The sequence below is a fragment of the Sus scrofa genome, chromosome 7 (assembly GCF_054392235.1).
Source record: "Sus scrofa isolate SSC_HxYL_T2T_F1_AM1 chromosome 7, Sscrofa_HxYL_maternal_Yorkshire_Landrace_v2.0, whole genome shotgun sequence".
In the NCBI taxonomy this organism is placed as follows: domain Eukaryota; kingdom Metazoa; phylum Chordata; class Mammalia; order Artiodactyla; family Suidae; genus Sus; species Sus scrofa.
The window spans coordinates 38260938-38280273 of NC_139389.1; the positions used below are offsets into that span (position 1 = coordinate 38260938).

At 51.5% G+C, this 19336-nt stretch overlaps 1 protein-coding gene across 24 annotated transcripts; it reads left to right on the forward strand.

Moving 5' to 3' along the window:
- The first annotated feature begins 268 nt into the window (after positions 1–268).
- Positions 269–19253, forward strand: KIFC1 (kinesin family member C1). Of its 24 annotated transcripts, none has more exons than XM_084967887.1 (12): positions 269–296; positions 926–1313; positions 10911–11048; positions 11213–11306; positions 12375–12428; positions 12546–12596; positions 12788–13185; positions 13723–14493; positions 15425–15715; positions 15810–15883; positions 15986–16061; positions 19030–19253. In XM_084967887.1, the coding sequence occupies exons 3-12, from the start codon at positions 11022–11024 to the stop codon at positions 19072–19074; spliced, it is 1881 nt and encodes a 626-aa protein (XP_084824013.1). In that variant the 5' UTR covers positions 269–296; positions 926–1313; positions 10911–11021; the 3' UTR covers positions 19075–19253. The 24 variants fall into 24 exon arrangements, 10 of the variants coding, with proteins under 10 accessions (XP_084824013.1, XP_084824016.1, XP_084824014.1 ...); XM_084967890.1 differs by having other exon boundaries at positions 12791–13185; XR_014809965.1 differs by lacking the exon at positions 269–296 and adding an exon at positions 317–483 and having other exon boundaries at positions 10908–11048; positions 15986–16456; positions 18364–19253.
- Positions 19254–19336: the final 83 nt, after the last annotated feature.

Below are 19336 nucleotides of genomic sequence, written 5' to 3' on the forward strand. Positions count from 1 at the left end.
CCAGCGTCCCCACCCCCACAGGAGTTACGTACGGGCGGGGTGTTCCCTGCACTTTCCGAGGCGGCGAGCGGCGGCCCGGACCAACCGGAAGTCCAGCGCGACAACCGCTAGAGGAGAGGTAGGGTAGGAGGAGAAGCTGTGGAGCCGGAAGTGTGACCAACCAGCTTTTCTACCCGGGCGGGGAAGCCGGAAGGAGACGGCGCCGGCAGGCGGGGCGTGGCCTCGGCGGCGGCGGGCGCTAGGATTGGCCCGCGGCTGCGGCCACGGCGAGGATTGGTCCTGGCGTGCGGAGCGAGGTGAGCTGGCGGCAGCCGTTGAAATTCGAAAGTGGCGGGTGTGGCGCGGGGCTGTGGCGCGGGTGCCCGGAGCGCGCGTGCAGTGTGGCGAGCGCGCGCGAAAGCGGGTCCCGGGAGCCCCGGCGCCGTGTCCTCCTGCATCGAGCTTCCCGGGCGTGCGTGGCGCGGAGCAGACATGGAGACGCTGGTGAGTAGGGGCGGCGCGGGGGCGACAGATGCTGACGCGCAGCGGAGCCCCTGACGCCCGGCAGCCCCAGCCCTGCCTCCCTGGAGGGCCGAGGCCCGCGCGCCCCCACCCAGCAAAAGGGGTGGGGAACGGAGAGTGGGGAAGACAGGGGTCAGCCCGGAGGTCGGGGCGCCGACCCGCCTCCCCCGGCTCCGGGGAGTCGCCTGCACCCTTGCTCACTTTCGTGTTGCCACGATTTCCCGTTTCGAATAATCGGGCTTGCAGTGTGTAATTGAGAAGGACGGATTCTGAGATGACCCTTGGCTCAGGGAAATGGTGTCTGAGGCCAGATCCTACTGGTGGCCTTTCGTGTCCTCTTTGCTGCCATCGCGGGGTGTGGGAAGGGGAGAGCGCGAATGGATACTCTGAGCCGAAGGGCTGCTCGTTCTTTCTCCTTCCCCAGGTTTTGCAGAGATCTCTGCTCAGTGGGACGGGTCGGTGCCCTGCTGCGCCCGACAGCCACCTGCAGCCTCCTCTCTCCGGTGGAGAGGGCTGTGTTTGTGACAGTGCGAGTGGATAGGCTGCTGGTTCCAGAAGAGGGCTCCTGCCCGAACCCTATGTTTACTGATAGTTGACATTCGGATTTACCCAAAGTCAAGTTTCATCTTGAAGAGGCATTCTTTGTATCCTGCAGCCAGAGGGGAGAAGTGGGAGGTGATAGTGAAAAAGAATAGAAGCCTCCTCCTATTTATTCATGGAATACTTACTGAGCATCTATTATGTGCTTGGACTGCAGCATTTAACAAGCAAAGGTTCCTGTCTTCTTGGAGCTGCCATTCTATGGGGAAACAGTATGTGATAAGTAAATTATATGATCCCATTAAGAAAATAAGTGCCATGGAGAAAGGAAAAATTTGAACAGATTAAGGGGAGGGAGGGGAGACCAGCTGGTATGATAGACTATTAAATAGGGTGGGAGGAGTTCAAGTCGTGGTGGCTCAATGAAAACAACCCTGCTAGCATCTATGAGGACTCAGGTTCGATCCCTGGCTTTGCTCAGTGGGTTAAGGATCCAACTTTGTTGGGAGCTGTGGTGTAGGTTGCAGACACGGCTCGGATTCCACATTGCTATGGCTGTGGGGTAGGCCAACAGCTGTAGCTCCAAATGGACCCTAGCCTGGGAACTTGCATCATATGCTGTGGGTGTGGCCCTAAGAAGGAAAAAAAAAAAGTTGAGAGTTGAATAAAGACTTGGAGGAGGGCATTCCCTGGTGGCTCAGCTGGTTAAGGATCAAGCATTAAAGATCCAGCGTTGTCACTGCTAATGGCATGGGTTCCTGGACCTGGAGGAACCACATGCTTGTGGGCATGGCCAAAAAAAAGGACTTTCTCTTTTTTTTTTTGTCTCTTTGCTATTTCTTGGGCCGCTCTCACGGCATATGGAGGTTCCCAGGCTAGGGGTCGAATCAGAGCTGTAGCTGCCGGCCTACGCCAGAGTCACAGCAATGCAGGATCCTTAACTCACTGAGCAAGGGCAGGGATTGAACCCGCAACCTCATGGTTCCTAGTTGGATTCGTTAACCACTGCGCCACGACGGGAACTCCAAAAAGGACTTTCTAAGTGGTTTTTGAGGGGATAATATTTCAGACAGAGGGGATCTGCTGGAGCCAAGTCTCTAGAACTGTATGGCAAAGCTGGAATGGAGAGAGCGAAGGGGAAATTGTGGGGTGGGAAGCCAGGTAACTTAAAGGGGGTTTGTTGATCCCACTGCTTTTTTTTTTTTTTTTTTGTCTTTTTGCTATTTCTTGGGCCGCTCCCGGGGCATATGGAGGTTCCCAGGCTAGGGATCTAATCGGAGATGTAGCTGCCGGCCTATGCCAGAGCTACAGCAACACGAGATCTGAGCCGCGTCTGCGAACTACACCACACCAGGTCCTTAACCCACTGAGCAAGGCCGGGACTGAACCCGCAACCTCATGGTTCCTAGTTGGATTCTTTAACCACTGAGCCACGATGGGAACTCCGATCCCACTGCTTCTTTCAGGGGCTATTGTGAGGACTTTGATTTCTATTCCGAGTGAGATGGGGAATCATTGGATGGTTTTAAGGAGAGAGAGGTGAGACCAGCCTTACATTATTGTAAGAGAACCACCACAATGGTCCTGAGGTCAGACTGTAAGGGAGCAAAGATTGAAACAAGGAGAACTGATAGGAATGGGATAGGTTTTCTCAGCTTTCACATTACTGACATTTTGTTGTGGGAGCTGTCCTGTGCCTGGGCTGAGGTTTAACAGCATTCCTGGCTTCTACCCACTAGGTGACAGTAGCAACCCCCACCTAATCATGACAGGCCGAGTGTCTCCAGACATGGTCCCCTGGGGAGTAAAGACATCCCTAGTTGAGAACCAGTGGAGTACAGTGATCTGGGTGAGAGATGAGGGTGACCCAGGTCATGGGTGTGGCGGTGGAAGTAGTAACAAGTGGTCAGATTCTGGAGGTCCTTGAGAGAGGGAGTCTGCCAAGTTGGCTGGCATTAGACTTGAGAGGGAAGAGAATTAGAGTCTTGGGGTGTATTTGCTTGAGCAGCTGATGCTCAAGTTGATGGAGTTACATTACCTGAGATGGAGAGGCTTCCAGAGCAAGTTGGAAGGAGAGTTGGACATCAGGAGGTCAGACGGGTGTGTTACCTTTGATATGCTTATTAGACTTGTAAGTGGAGACATTGAGAAGGCAGGAGTTCAGGGGCAGAGTCAAGGGCTGGAGATAGAAACGTAGGAGTTGTCAGCATATCAGTGGTGTTCAAAGGCACGCAAGTGGACTACAGTGTAGTTAGGGAATAGAAAGACTGCTGTTAAAGTTATGGGAGGGGAGTTCCCATTGTGGCCCAGCAGAAACAAATACGACTAGGAACCATGAGGTTGCGGGTTCGATCCCTGACCTTGCTCAGTGGGTTAAGGATCCGGCGTTGCTGTGAGCTGTGGTGTAGGTCGCGGATGTGGCTTGGATCTCGAGTTGCTGTGGCTCCGGCATAGGCCAGCAGCTGTAGCTTTGGTTAGACTCCTAGCCTGGGAACCTCCATATGCTGCGGGTATGGCCCCAAAAGGACAAAAATAAATAAATAAATAAGTAAATAAAGTTATGGGAGATCTAACCAGTAGAAGAAGATCCACTGGTGAGGTAGGAAAATCAGGAGCTGATGGTCTCCAGGAAGCTAAAAGAGGAGAATGTACCAAGAGGGAGTGATCGGCTCTAGCAAATGCAGCTGATGGGTCAAAAAACAGGAAGCTGAATTGACTTAGCAATACCTGCTTACCTGTGACCTTGAGAGCAGTTTTGGTGGAATGGTGGGGGAGTGAAAGCCTGATTAGGATGGGTTAGGAAGTATAATGGCATGTATCGTGTACTGATTGGGATGGTCCAGGAGAGAGTGAAGATGATGGTGTAGAGGAGAGCAGGAAGGGGTGCTGGGGTGATCCTGAGTAGGGGAGGGTGGGGTCCGATGCACAGTGGAGGCAGGGAATGGACTCTGATCCTGGAGAGTAGGTAAAGGAGGGATTCAATGAATATCTGTTTTGTTTTGATTTTTCATCTTATGGCCACACTTTTGGCACATGGAGTTCCCAGGCCAGGGATTGAATCCGAGCCATAGCTGTGACCTATGCCACAGATGTAGCAACTCCAGATCCTTAATCCACTGTGCCATGCCAAGGATTGAACCTCTTTGCAGGACTTGAGGCGCTGCACTTGGACTCTTTTTTTTTTTGCCATTTCTTGGGCCACTCCTGTGGCATATGGAGTTTCCCAGGCTAGGGGTCTAATTGGAGCTGTAGCTGCCAGCCTACACCAGAACCACAGCAACGCAGGATCTGAGCCACATCTGCAACCTACACCACAGTTCATGGCAACGCCAGATCATTAACCCACTTAGCAAGGGCAGGGATCGAACCCGCAACCTCATGGTTCCCAGTCGGATTCGTTAACCACTGCGCCATGACGGGAACTCCGTGCACTTGGACTCTTTTTTTTTTTTTTTTTTTGTCTTTTTGTCTTTTTTTTGTTGTTGTTGTTGTTGCTATTTCTTGGGCCGCTCCCTCGGCATATGGAGGTTCCCAGGCTACGGGTCGAATCGGAGCTGTAGCCACCAGCCTACGCCAGAGCCACAGCAACGCGGGATCCAAGCCGCGTCTGCGACCTACACCACAGCTCATGGCAATGCCGGATCCTTAACCCACTGAGCAAGGGCAGGGATCGAACCCGCAACCTCATGGTTCCTAGTCGGATTCGTTAACCACTGCGCCACGACGGGAACTCCCACTTGGACTCTTAACCCACTGTGGCATAGCAACAACTTCAGTGAATATCTGTTTTTATAGAAGGTTTATTGTGGAAAGTTGGGAGTCATCATATCTATCCTTACAGATGGGAGAAAAAGACTACTCTTTGCAGATGTCCTTTGAACACGTTTTCTGCACCCACACAAATTCCAGGGAGGTAGATCTTCAGTAGGTCCACTACCATAGTCTAGAGAATGAAGGACACAGGCTATTTAAAAAGTTGGTGTTTGACCTTGAAATAAAGAAAAATACAGGAGTTCCTATTTTGGCTCAGTGGTTAGCGAACCCGACCAGCACCCATGAAGATGCAGGTTCGATACCTGGCCTTGCTCAGTGGGTTAAGGATCCAACATTGCCCTGAACTGTGGTTGGTCTCAGACTCGGCTCAGATCCTGAATTGCTGTGGCTATGGTGCAGGCCGGCAACTGTAGCTCTGATTCGACCCCTAGCCTGGGAACCTCCATATGCCACAGGTGCGGCCCTAAAAAGGCAAAAAGACCAAAAAAAAAAAAAAAAAAGAAAGAAAGAAAGAAAATTCAGTTTTCATACCACATTTGATTAAACTGAATTAAAATAAGCATTCTTTGTTCACATTTCTGCAGGTGGCAAGAAAAAGAATGCCACCTTCTCTTTTCCTTTTTCTATTGGTATTGGATGTATCACAGTTTATTTAAGTATGCCCCTGCTGGTGGACATCTGATTTCATTCCTTTAGAAACGTACTGAGTCCTGCCTTGTAGCAGACATTGTACTATACACTCTGGTTACACAGTTGCGAACAAAACAGACATGTTCTTGTGATGCTCACAGTCTAATGTAAAGAAAGATAATAGGCCAATAAACTGAAACAAAAATTTTTTTTCCCTGAAAGTTTGGCATATGGAAGTTCCAAGGCTAGGGACTGAGTCTGAACCACAGCTGCAGCAACATTGGATCCTTAACCTACTGTACCACAGCAGAAATTCCCAAGCTAAAATTTTTAAAACTGATTGTTTCAGAGTTTTCTCTGTAGTGATGTTCTGTGAACAACCTTGAATGTATCTCTTTGGGTCCCAGGTAGCCCAACCTCACTTTCCCAAAGTTGAACTTAGTGTCTCTTAAAAAACTAGTCCTTTACAGAGTTCTCTTGTGGCTCATCTGGTTAAGGATCCAGCTTGCATCACTGCTGCCAGGCAGGTTCCATCCCTGGCCTGGGAACTTCTGCATGCTGTGGGTACAGCCAAAAACAAAAACTAGCCCTTCGGGTATTCTTGGATTTCTCCATGTTATTTCTTTTTTTTTTTTTTTTTTTTTTGCCTTTTTTTTTTTGTCTTTTGTTGTTGCCGTTGCTATTTCTTGGGCCGCTCCCGCGGCATGTGGAGGTTCCCAGGCTAGGGGTCTAATCGGAGCTGTAGCCCCTAGCCTACGCCAGAGCCACAGCAACGCAGGATCCGAGCCACGTCTGCAACCTACACCACAGCTCGCGGCAACGCCGGATCGTTAACCCACTGAGCAAGGGCAGGGACCGAACCCGCAACCTCATGGTTCCTAGTCGGATTCGTTAACCACTGCGCCACGACGGGAACTCCTCCATGTTATTTCTTACAACTGCATGTGAATCTACAGTGGTCTTTTTTTTTTTTTTGTCCGTGCCCAAATTTTTTTTGGCCATCCAAAATTCCCCGGGCGGGGGATCAGACCTGCACCATAGCAGTGACAACACCAGATCCTTAACCTTCTGAGGCACCAGGGAACTTCTACAGTGATTTTATCTTATTTTTCTATTTGTTTATTTGTTTATTTTTGTCTTTTTGCTGTTTCTTGGGCCGCTCCTGCGGCCTATGGAGGTTCCCAGGCTAGGGGTCCAATCAGAGCTGTAGCCACCGGCCTACGCCACAGCAACACAGGGATCTGAGCCGCATCTGCAACCTACACCACAGCTCATGGCAACGCCGGATCCCTAACCCACTGAGCAAGGCCAGGGATCGAACCCGAAACCTCATGGTTCCTAGTCGGATTCGTTAACCACTGAGCCATGATGGGAACTCTTTCTACAGTGATTTTAAAATGAAAAGTGCAATTAAAAAACAAAACAGGAGTTCCTGTCATGCCCTTGCTCTTGGGTCCGGGATCCAGCGTTGCTGTGTGCTGTAGTGTAGATCACAGATGCAGCTCAGACCCATTGTTGCTGTGGCGTAGAGCAGCAGCTGTAGCTCCGATTCGACCCTAGCCTGGGAACTTCCATATGCCTCAGGTGTGGCCCTAAAAAATAAAACAAAACAAATCAAATCCAGCTTTTCCTCCTGATGTTGGCTAATGGACCCATGGGAGATTTCTTGGAGTCAGCCTGGACTCCTCCATCTCCCCCACTGTCTGCCTTTGACCGCCCTCCCCTAGCCAGCCTCCCCCTCAGGTCCATACCTGGTTTCATCCTCCTCTTCATCCCCACTGCCTGGCTCTCTCTTAGATGGGTTTCTGCTTAGTCCTCAGACCCTTATAACGTCTCCTCTCCCTGCGTTCCAGGAGGATTAAGCTCTAATGCCCTAAGGCCTCCTTTGTATCTAGTGAAGTAACTAATCTCTTAGGTACCTAGAATGGTAAGAGCTGTTTACATTCTTTTTTTTTTTTTTTTTAAGTTTTATTGGAGTATAGTTAATTTAAAAGACTGATTTCTTCTGTCCAACAAAATGACCTAGTCATACATATCCACACATCCATTCTCTCTGATTCTTTTTTTGGTCTTTTTGCCATTTCTTGGGCCGCTCCTATGGCATGTGGAGGTTCCCAGGCTAGGGGTGGAATCGGAGCTGTAGCTGCTGGCCTACGCCAGAGCCACAGCGCGGGATCCGAGCTGAGTCTGCGACCTACACCACAGCTCACGGCAACACCAGATCCTCAACCCACTGAGCAAGGCCAGGGATCGAACCCGCAACCTCATGGTTCCTAGTCAGATTTGTTAGCCACTGAGCCACGATGGGAACTCCTCTCTCTGATTCTTTTAAGAGCTGTGTACATCCTTGGGAAAATTGAGAAAATGGGTCCTTTCTGTTAAGCTCACTTCTCTGTGCCCAGTATGAAAAGGCTGCCCTAGGACATGACTCTGGGAGGGCATAGCCTCTCCATCCATCCCCACGCCCCAGGGAGCAGCTGTCATTCAGCAGACCTAGCTCAGCAAATCCTGTGGATTGGATGAGTGAGGGAAGGATGCTGTTCCTCTGCAGGGATAAGCCTCACCTACTTCCGTTCGTTCCTTGCATTGCTCTCAGTTCACTTTTCAGAAGAAATCTAGACATACCCTTCCCCTGTCCAAAACTTAGTTGGCTTCAGAAAACCCCAGACTCTCAGCACAGCACAGAGCTGCCACATCTTCCCCTTCTGCCTCTCTTCTCACCTCCCCACTCGCTGTGCATGTGCCTGGGTCCAGTTGAACAGAGTAAGTGGTCATTCCTGGCACGTACCTCTCTTGCTTTCTGCGTAGAGGGCTCTTCCTTGGCCCAGGCCCTTCAAAGCCAGCTCTTTCTCATCCTCAAGGCTCAGCCTAGAAAGACTTCTTAGACGCAGGTCTGACGTGCTCCACTTCCAAACTGGATGTCTACCCCCTCCTTCAGGATTCATTTATGATAGCACTCAGTAAAGATTTCATCACTTTTTTTTTGTCTTTTTAGGGTGGCACCTGTGGCACATGGAGACATGGAGGTTCCCAGGCTAGGGGTCTAATCCAAGCAACAGCTGCCGGCCTACACCAGAGCCACAGCCTCCAGCCTACATCACAGCCACACCAGATCCAAGCTGCGTCTGCGACCTACACCACAGATCATGGCAATGCCAAATCCTTAACCCACTGAGCAAGGCCAGGGACTGAGCTGGCAACCTCATGATTCCTGGTTGGATTTGTTTCCACTACGCCACGACGGGAACTCCTCATCACTTCTTTTTAAAATTTATTTTTTTGTCTTTTTAGGGCCACACCTGTGGCATATGGAGGTTCTCAGGCTAGGGTTTGAATCGGAGTCGTCATCTCTTTAAATGCTTCGCCTGCCTATTGTCCTGTGGGCCGTCTTGGGGGTAGGGGCCACGTCTGTATTTCCAGAATGCAGATCATTTCCTGGCATGTAACTGGCAAATCACCATAGGTGGTCACCCTCCTCCTGGGCATATCATGATAGGTGACCACCTTCTCTGCACGGATTTGCACAGGAATGGAAAGGAATTGCTTTTAGCACTGAAAGTCCTGTGTCCCAGGAAACCCCTCAGTCCTTAGCAAACAAAAAAGGTTGGTTACCCTAAGTAGGGGCAACCACAGGGTGGGTGAAACCTCCAGGCCCTGAACCGAGGAGAGGGTCTTCTTTCTTTCCCACTGCTCCCACCTCATACTTAGGCTTCGATGGCCGTCACACTGGTCATGCAACTACTTCCTGGTCTTCCCCGTGCAGGTCAGCCCACTCGAACCTCATTGGTATTTATTATTTATAATAGGCTCTTTCGTGTATTTTTCACATGCCTGGTCAGAAACTGAATCCGACTCTCCATGCACTCCAGGCTAAAGCCTAAACTCCTGAGCTGGGCATCAATTCCCAATGGGACAGTGTGGTCCAGTGGCTAAAACGTGGCCTCCAGAACCAGACTGTCTAGGTTCTAAAGCTGGCTCTGCCTTTTGTTCGCTGATGACCTTGACCAGCTCTTTGACCTCTCAGTGCCTTCCTTCCCTCATTCGCAAGATGAGGCTCATAATAGCACCCACCTGTGTGCTGAGGTTGACGTTGATGAGCTTTTTTTGGGGGGGGACGCACTTGTGACATATGAAAGTTCCCAGGCTAGGGGTCGAATCAGAGCCACCGCTGCCAGCCTACACCACAGCTCACAGCAACACCAGATCCTTAACTCAGATGGGGCCAGGGATCAAACCCACAACCTCATGGATACTAGTCAAGTTTGTTACCACAATGGAAACTCCCAGATAAGCTTTTTTCTTTTCTTTTCTTTTCCTTTTTTTTTTTTTTTTTTTTTTTTTTTTTTTGTCTTTTTTCTTTTTAGGGCCGCACCTGTGGCATATGGAGGTTCCCAGGCTAGGGGTCTAATGGAAGCTATAGCTGTGGGCCTATGCCACAAGCCACAGGAACACCACATCCGAGCCCAGTCTGTGACCTATACCACAGCTCATGGCAATGCTGGATTCTTAACCCACTGAGCAAAGCCAGAGATCGAACCCACACCTCATGGTTCCTAGTCGGATTTGTTTCTGCTGTACCGCTATGGGAACTTCTCCAGATAAGCTTTTAGGACAGTTCCTAATAAATGTTACCTTCTCCTCCCACCCAGTCTTCAGCCTTACCTTTCTTCCGACTCTCCCTTGTTTAAAATTCTCAGCTTTAACTAAAAGGGCCCTTTGGGAATTCCCTGATGGCTCTACAGGTTAAGGATCCAGCATCGTCACTCCTGTGGCGCAGGTTCAATCCTTGACCTAGAAACTTCCACATGCCACAGGTGCAGCCAAAAGATAAAATAAAAGGGCCTAAGTTCCCACTGTGGCTCAGCAGGTTAAGAACCCAACTAGTATCCATGGGGATGTGGTTTCAGCCCCCGACATCGCTCCGCTCAGTGGGTTAAGGATCCAGTATTGCTGTGAGCTGTGGTGTAGGTCACAGATAGGGCTCAGATCTCATGTTGCTGTGGCTGTCGTGTAGGCCAGTGGTTACAGTTCCGATTGGACCGCTAGCCTGGGAACTTCCATGAGCCTCGGGTGGGGCCCTAAAACCCCAAAAAAAAAAAAAAAAAAAAAAAAAAAAAAAAGAGGGTATTGATTTCTCAGCCATACTATGTGCAGGCCTGACCTTTTGCCTTCCAAAAGGAGAGTGTTCTTTTTTCTCTGCTTGTTTGAGTGTCATCCTTAAAGTTAGCTAAAGTCCAAGGTCTGTCCGGCTTTTCCCTTTGATCTTAGTGATTGTATCATGTCCCACCTCTCTCCATGGGGTCTGGCTGGCACATAATCCATGAGCCCCAGTTTGTGGCACAAGAGGTACCCAGTTAATGCTTGTTGGTGGTGATGTTGAGAATTAGGCTTGGGGGTGCTGAAGAGGGGATTCTTGGGACATTTGGGCCCCAGTGTATTGTCTTAAGGGTCTCTCTTCCCAGCAGAGGTCGCCCTTGTTGGAAGTGAAGGGGAACATAGAGGTAAAGAGACCCCTGCCCAAGCCCCCTTCCCGGCTGCCCTTGTCAGGAAGCAGACTTAAGAGGGGGCCTGAGCAGATGGAGGAGGCCTTGGAACCTGAGAAGGTAAGCAGGTTTGGAAACCGGTGGGGGGTGTGGGTGTGTGCCTGAGAGAGAGAGAGAGAGAGTGTGTGTGTGTGTGTGTGTGTGTGTGTGTGTGTGAGAGAAAGTGTAAGAGAGAGGAACAGTCGGAGGGTAACTCCAGACCCCCCATCCTTGTCTTTCCCCAGAAAAGGACGCGAGGCCTGGGCACCAAAATCGCCCCGTCCCGCCCCAGAGCAGCGTTGCTCACCGCAGTGCCTCAGACGCAGGGCCAGGCTGCAGGTGGGTTGTAGGGCTGGACAGGGACCAAGGGCCCACATCCACCTCTCTTCAACTCACTTCTTTTTCTCTTCTTTCCATTTTAGCTTTTTTTTTTTTTGCCTTTTCTAGGGCTGCTTCTGCGGCATATGGAGGTTCCCAGGCTAGGGGTCTAATTGGAGCTGTAGCTGTCACCCTACACCAGAGCCACAGCAACGTGGGATCTGAGCTGTGTCTGCAACCTACACCACAGTTCACGGCAACGCCGGATCCTTAACCCACTGAGCAAGGCCAGGGATTGAACCCGCAGCCTTGTGGTTCCTAGTCGGATTCGTTAACCACTGCACCACAATGGGAACTCCTCCATTTTAGCTTATTTTGAGTAGGTAGTACAGGTCACTTGTTAGAAAAGTACAAAAGTGGTCAGACGGTGAGAAGTCTGCCTGTGTTCCCCACACCCAGTCCTGCTCCCCAGGGGCACCTGTGTGTGTGTCCCACCAGGGGTTTCTGTGGGTTTTCAGGCAGTCATGGGCGTGTTACCCAGTGTGTTTTACACAGATGTGCCCCTGCTTTACACACGGCTCTTCCTGTTAATCTTGGTCTAACTCGTTGCTTGGCATGTTGGTCCTCGGAAGGGTATCTTTAGGAGTTGGTCAGACTTAGGGAAAGAGGCAAGTCATCTTATTTCTTTTTGTGTGTGTGCGTTTTGATTTTTTTTTTCTCATGGCCATGCCCATGGCATACTGGAAGTTCCTGGGCCAGGGATCGAACCCAAGCCTCTGCAGCAACTCCAGCTGCTGCAGTTGGATTCTTATCCACTGTACCACAGTGGGAACTCCTTATTTCATTTTTTGTTTGTTTGGCCACAGCCAAGGCATGTGGAAGTTCCTGGGCCAGGGATTGAACCCTCGACACAGCAGCTCCCCAGGCTGCTGCAGTGATAATGCTGGATCCTAACCTGCTAAGCCACCAGGGAACTCCCAGTTATTTATAATCCTCTGAAAAAGCAGCTCCTCTGCCTTTGGCCTAGGCAGAGTACCTGCCACCCTGAGAGTCACAACTCTTCCTTTCCTCCCTCCCATCTTCCGACAGCGCGCACGGCTCCCAAGAAGACAGGACCCCGCTGTCCCACAGCTGTTGCCACAGGTAACAGTGTTCCAGTGCCGGGGCTGAGAAGGGCTTGGGGCACGTGATGGGAAAGTGATGGAGGTGAAGGGACTCTGGTGCTATAATTCCTTGTGTCACCCCCTCCCCATTCTCTAGTGCTGAAGAATCAGAAGCCAGGCCCTGCTGTTCCTGCCCAGAAGCCTGGCAGTAGGTGACAAATACAGTCATTGGGTGAGAGCTGGGGCGGGAGGAGGAGGTGGTGAGTACCCAGAACATCCTTTTGGTCTCTGCCTTGTCTGGAGGAGCAGGAGATGTGGCATCAGGTGCGGAGGCCCTGAGGAGAGGAGGGAGGAGAGCCATGACCTGCCTGACCTTGGTCCCCTCTGTGCCCTTCTCAGCAGCTGCCCCTCCCATGGTGGGAGGGAAGAAGCCCAGCAAACGTCCGGCCTGGGACTTAAAGGGTCAGTTATGTGACCGAATGGCAGAGCTGAAATGCTGCCGTGAGAGGAATCAGATTTTGGATCAGGAGAACCAACAGCTGCGGGACCAGCTTAGGGAGGCCCAGCAGCAGGCCTCGACCCTGGGCGCAGAGCGCCGGACACTGGAAGAGGAGTTGGCCCGGGTTCGGGTCCAGGCTGAGCAGGGCCAGCAGGAGCTGGGGAGGCTGAGTGCCCAGGTTCTGGAGCTGGAGGAGCGGCTGGGCACGCAGGAGGGCTTGGTGCAAGTGCTTCAGAGAGAGCAGCTGGGGCTGCAGGAGGAGCGGAGGGGGCTGGCCACCCGGCTGGAGGAGCAGGAGGTGAGGGCCAGCTTCTTACCTAGTGCTGACCCCGAAATGTCCAGGCTGGGGATCCCCACCTCCCCACCCCAAGCCTCTCTCTGAGACTGTCTCGCTTTCAGCCTCGTTTCACCCCACCCTGGCTGTTTTCACAGCACCCCTCCAGATCTCTGTCTCCTCAACTTCTCCACCTGCCTTGCTTTCTATCTCCGTCTTTTCTGACAAAAATCCTGTGTATCCTCTCCCTCCTCTCGCCCGTTTGGCTCCTAAGCACCAGCGCACTGAGCTGCTGCGGTCTTTCCAGTGACCGATTCTCCACTTGTGTTTCCTCTTTGTCCCCCATCCTGCCCTTGCTCCTCCCATACTTGTGGTGTCATCTCCTGCCCCTTCTGGATGGTCTGAGCTGCTCCTCTTTCTAGTACTGCCATTCCTCTTTCCTTATCTCTCTCCTCAGTAGATGGTGAAGCCCTTGAGGGCAGGGAGCAGGCCCCATCCCATGGCTACTTGTTCTTGTTCTTGGTTGCGTCTCACCCTATGTGTTTATTCCTTTCTGGACAGCGGAGGCTGCAGGCATCGGAGGCAGCGCTGTCGGACAGCCAGGCGGAGGTGGCATCTCTTCGCCAGGAGGCTGCGGCCCAGGCAGTCTTGCTGGCCGAGCGGGAAGACCGCCTGCACGGGCTGGAGATGGAGCGCCGGCGGCTCCACAACCAGCTTCAGGAGCTCAAAGGCAACATCCGCGTGTTCTGCCGTGTCCGCCCAGTCCTCCCTGGGGAGCCCACCCCGAACCCCGGCTTCCTCCTGTTCCCTGGCGGGCCCGCTGACCCTCCAACACGCCTCAGCCTCTCCCGGTCTGACGAACGGCGTGGGACCCTGAGTGGGGCACCGGCCCCCCCCACGCGACACGACTTCTCCTTTGACCGGGTCTTCCCACCAGGGAGCAGGCAGGATGAAGTGTTTGAGGAGATTGCCATGCTTGTGCAGTCTGCCCTGGATGGTTACCCAGTGTGCATCTTTGCCTATGGCCAGACCGGCAGTGGCAAGACCTTCACCATGGAGGGTGGGCCTGCGGGAGACCCCCAGGTGGAGGGACTGATCCCCCGGGCCCTGCGGCACCTCTTCTCTGTGGCACAGGAGCTCAGTGGCCAGGGCTGGACCTACAGCTTTGTGGCCAGTTACGTCGAGATCTACAACGAGACTGTCCGAGACCTGCTGGCCACTGGAACCCGGAAGGGCCAGGCGGGTGAGTGTGAGATTCGCCGGGCAGGGCCAGGGAGTGAGGAGCTTACTGTCACCAACGCCCGCTACGTTCCTGTCTCCTGTGAGAAAGAGGTAGGCATGCAGGGGCGCTGGGGCTGGAGAACGGGGAGGCCTCGCTCTGTGGGTTACAGATCTGGTGTTCCCGTGAGCTGTGGTGTAGGTCGAAGACGCCGCTCGGATCTGGTGTTGCTGGGGCTGTGGCATAGGCCGGCAGCTACAGCTCCGATTCAACCCCTAGCCTGGGAACTTCCATATGTTGTGGGCATGGCCCTAAAAAGACAAAACAAAAATAAGAACCAAGGAGGGGAGAGAAGAGGTGCCCCTGGGCCCCAGCCACTGCTCTCAGCTTCTCACCTCCTCCCACTGTCCTTGCTCACTTCATCCGTGCTTACCTCCCAGCTGTCCCTTTCGGGTCAGGGCCTTGGCACTTGCTATCTGCTTTGCCTGAATGCCCTTCTCCCGGGGTGGCTAGCTCCCTTAAGATTTTAAGGCATTGGGGAGTTCCTGTCATGGCACAGCAGAAATGAATCCTACCAGGAACCATGAGGTTGTTGGTTCAATCCCTGGCCTTGCTCAGTGGGTTAAGGATCCGGCGTTGCCGTGAGCTGTGCCGTAGGTCTCAGACGCAGCTCAGATCTGATGGTGCTATGGCTGTGGTGTAGGCCAGCAGCTGAGGCTCCAATTGGACCCCTAGCCTGGGAACCTCCATATGCTGTGGGTATGGCCCTAAAGGGAAAAAAATGGGGGGAGGGTTTAAGGGATTGGGGCCATCCCTGGTCATCCTGTCAGAAACTGCAACCCTCACTCTCCCACACTATTTTCCCATTTTATTTGGCCCCTTAGTATGAATTCTGGGTCATCCCATGTATTTCACTTACCGATTTTCTTTTGCTGCCTAGAAAGCAGGGTCCTGGAGGGCAGGTGCCCATGTCTGGGCTGCCGTGCCTGGCACCTTTCACTGACTCCCTGCTTACCTTTGCCTCTTGCTGCTCCCTGTCCCCAGGTACAGGCCCTGCTCCATCTGGCCCGCCAGAACCGGGCTGTGGCCCGCACAGCCCAGAATGAACGGTCATCACGCAGTCATAGCGTGTTCCAGCTGCAGATCTCTGGGGAACACGCGGCCCGAGGCCTGCAGTGCATCGCCCCGCTCAGTCTTGTGGACCTGGCCGGGAGCGAGCGGCTGGATTCCGGCCTCGCCCTTGGCCCTGGGGAGCGGGAACGCCTTCGGGAAACACAGTCCATTAACAGCAGCTTGTCCACACTGGGGCTGGTCATCATGGCCTTGAGCAACAAGGTGGGAATTGGGGGGGGGACGACAGGTGGGATCTGGGAGCTGGCCACTCCAAACCCTACCCCAGCCCCTTCACCTGTCCTGCTTTACCCTCCAGGAGCCCCATGTGCCTTACCGGAACAGCAAGCTCACCTACCTGCTGCAGAACTCTCTGGGTGGCAGCGCTAAGATGTAAGAGGAAGGGGTCGGGGTAGGAGAGGCGAAGTAATTGAGACCTGGTCCAGGCTCCTCCCAGCCGCTGACCCTGTAGCTGGCCCTCTCCTGTCTCCACAGGCTCATGTTCGTGAACATCTCCCCCCTGGAAGAGAATGTCTCTGAGTCTCTCAACTCCTTGCGCTTTGCTTCCAAGGTGTGGTCAATACCCATCCCTCTTGGGCCTCCTGGTGTTGGTGGCTTCTCTATCCTGACCCCATCTGTCCTGCAGGCCAGAGGGCCCAGTGCTCTAGAAGGGAGGCATCTGGGGTACTTCTACCTGGATCCACTTTTTTTTTTTTTAAACTATTGATTTTTGGGGGTTTTGAATTTAGTTTTAAAAGACAGGTAGTTGGGGAGTTCCTGTCATGGCGCAGCGGAAATGAATCTGACTAGGAACCATGAGGTTTTAGGTTCGCTCCCTGGCCTTGCTCAGTGGGTTAAGGATCTGGCATTGCTATGAGCTGTGGTGTAGGTCGCAGATGCAGCTTGGATCTGGAGTTGCTGTGGCTCTGGCGTAGGCCAGCAGCTACGGCTCCGATTAAACCCCTAGCCTGGGAAGGAGTTTCCGTCGTGGCTCAGTGGTTAATGAATCTGATTAGGAATCATGAGGTTGCGGGTTCCATCCCTGGCCTTACTCAGTGGGTTAAGGATCCGGTGTTGCCGGTGTTGCTGCAAGCTGTGGTGTAGGTTGCAGACTCGGCTCGGATTTTGCCTTGCTGTGGCTGTGGTGTAGGCCGGCAGCTACAGCTCCGATTAGCCTGGGACTCTCAATATGCCGCAGGAGTGGCCCTCAAAAGGCAAAAAGACAAAAAAAAAACCCTACCCTGGGAACCTCCATATGTCCTGGGTGTGGCCCTAAAAAGAAAAAAAAAAAAAAAAAAGAAAATTCCAAACTCTACAGAAAGCTGTACACAATAAATGAAATTTTTACCACCACCCTTCTCTACCCCATCCTCACCTGCCCTACTAGTCAACTTTTACATTTACCGTTTTACTTATCTTTCCAGTGTTTCCTTTTGCAAATAGAAGCAACATGTATGTGTGTATTCCCTCCCTCTTAGAGAAGACTTCTCTTTCCTCTCTCTCTCATGTATATGTTGTCCCACACCTTTTTATTTTCCACCCCTGATTAACAAGGTGGCCCCAGGATTCTTCCCCACTGGCACACAGAGATCATTCTATTATTTTTATGTCTGCCCAGGACTCCACTGTGTGGATGCACCAAGGTTTATCCACCAGTTCCCTCTACTGGACACTTGGATTGTTTCCATCCTTTTTCTCTCACAAACAAGGCCATTTTGACTAACCTTGGACATATGTTTACTCTTTTATTTATATCTAACTATCTGAGGAGAGAGTCCTTCAAATGGGATTCCTTGTTTTTCCAACCATTCCAAATAGTGTTAATTCAGGCTCCAACTCCCATGCAGGTCAGCTGTGTCTATGGCTGTGAGTTCTCTAGGAGACTTAGATTCCCTCAAGTCGGGAAGTTTCTTTACTGCCTGCCTCCTGGGGGGTGGTGGCAGGGAGGGGTTGAGGATAATGTTTTCCTGAGGCTGCAGCTTTATAGGGCATTTCTCTGGCTTTGTTCAGGGTCTCTGAGCAGGTCTTCTGCTGTACTGTTGCTGCCATGGAAGTAGCCACCATAGCAGCCTGCCTTAAGTTTCCCCTCATTGTCTCAGAAATGTCTTTTATACTTTAGGTTTGTTACCATCAAGATCAAAGCAAGGGCCACCCATTTCATTTGTTTCATTTTGACTCTAAGGTATCTTTTTTTTTTTTTTTGGTCTTTTCTAGGCGGCACCCAGGACATAGGGAGGTTCCCAGGCTAGGGGGTCTAATTGGAGTTGTAGCTGCTGGCCTACACCACAGCCACAGCAACGCCTGATCCTTATTAACCCACTGAGCAATGCCAGAGATCAAACTCGAAACCTCATGGTTCCTAGTCGGATTCGTTAACCACTGAGCCACTACAGGAACTCCCTCTTTTTTTTGCTTTGCTTTTTTAGGGCCATATCTGCGGCATATGGAGGTTCCCAGGCTAGGGGTCCAATTGGAGCTACTGCCGGCCTACACTACAGCCTCAGCAACATCAGACCTGAGCTGCATCTACCACCTACACCACAGCTCACAGCAACGCCAAATCTTTAACCCACTGAGCAAGGCTGGGGATTGAACCTGCAACCTCATCGTTTCTAGTCAGATTCTTTTCCACTGTGCTACAATGGGAATGCCAGTTCTAAAGTATCTTTTATTTGGGAATTCCCATCGCGGCTCAGTGGTTAACGAATCCAACTAGGAACTATGAGGTTGCGGGTTTGATCCTTGGCCTTGCTCAGTGGGTTAAGGATCCGGCATTGCCGTGAGCTGTGGTGTAGGTTGCAGATGCGGCTCGGATCCCTAGTGGCTGTGGCTGTGGTGTAGGCTGGTGGCTGTAGCTCTGATTCGACCCCTAGCCTGGGAACATCCACATGCTGCCAGAGCAGCCCTAGAAAAGACCAAAAAAAAAAAGTACCTTTTATTTAATCTGTAATAATCTCACCCACTTTTACAGCTTTAATTTGTTTAAAAAAGAGGGTCATTTGTCCTCTGGAAAATGTCCTATTCTGGATTTTGGCTGGTTGCCTCATTTTCTCCATAATTATTTTTTCTGGTAGTTAAATTTAGAGGCTTAATTTGAATCAGGTTCAAATTTCTTGGCAAGAAAACTTAGATGGTGTTTTACACTTTCTATTGCATCACATCAGAAGACACCTAATAACTAATTGTTCCACTTTTAATGATATAAAAATTGGTCACTGGATTTGGGTATTGTGAGCTTGATTTATCCATTTTAAAACTCCCTATCTACTTTTTCCCCTAATGATTTTTTTTTAATGGGCACACCCACTACGTATAGAAGTTTCCCAGCCAGGGACTGAATCTGAGCTGTAGCTGCAGGTCCTTTAACCCACTGCTCTGGGCTGAGAAACCTGCACCTCTGCAGTGACTAGAGATGCCACACTCTGATTCTTAACCCACTGGCTGCAGTGGGAACTCCTCCCTGGGAGGTGATTTGGGGAAAACTGTTTGTAGTTACTGTGAACTTTTTTTTTTCTGTTTGTCTAAACCCCTGCCCACAGGTGAACCAATGTGTCATTGGTACTGCCCAAGCCAACAAGAAATGAAGACGGATCTAGAGTGTGTGTGTGTGTGTGTGTGTGTGTGTGTGTGTGTGACACACACGGGGAAGGGAGGTGGGTGCGGGTGCTTTCTTGGTGGGGGGTGCTGTGATATCTGGGCCTATCAAATAAAGAAGAGGTTTTTTCGCTGTTTTTAAATAAAGGTTTTATTAGCGGTTGCCCAATCAGGGAGATACTTTTCATATCTGTAAAGATGGGAACTGTGGCTCTTCTGTTCTACCCAACAGGCCATGCCCATGCCTTCAGC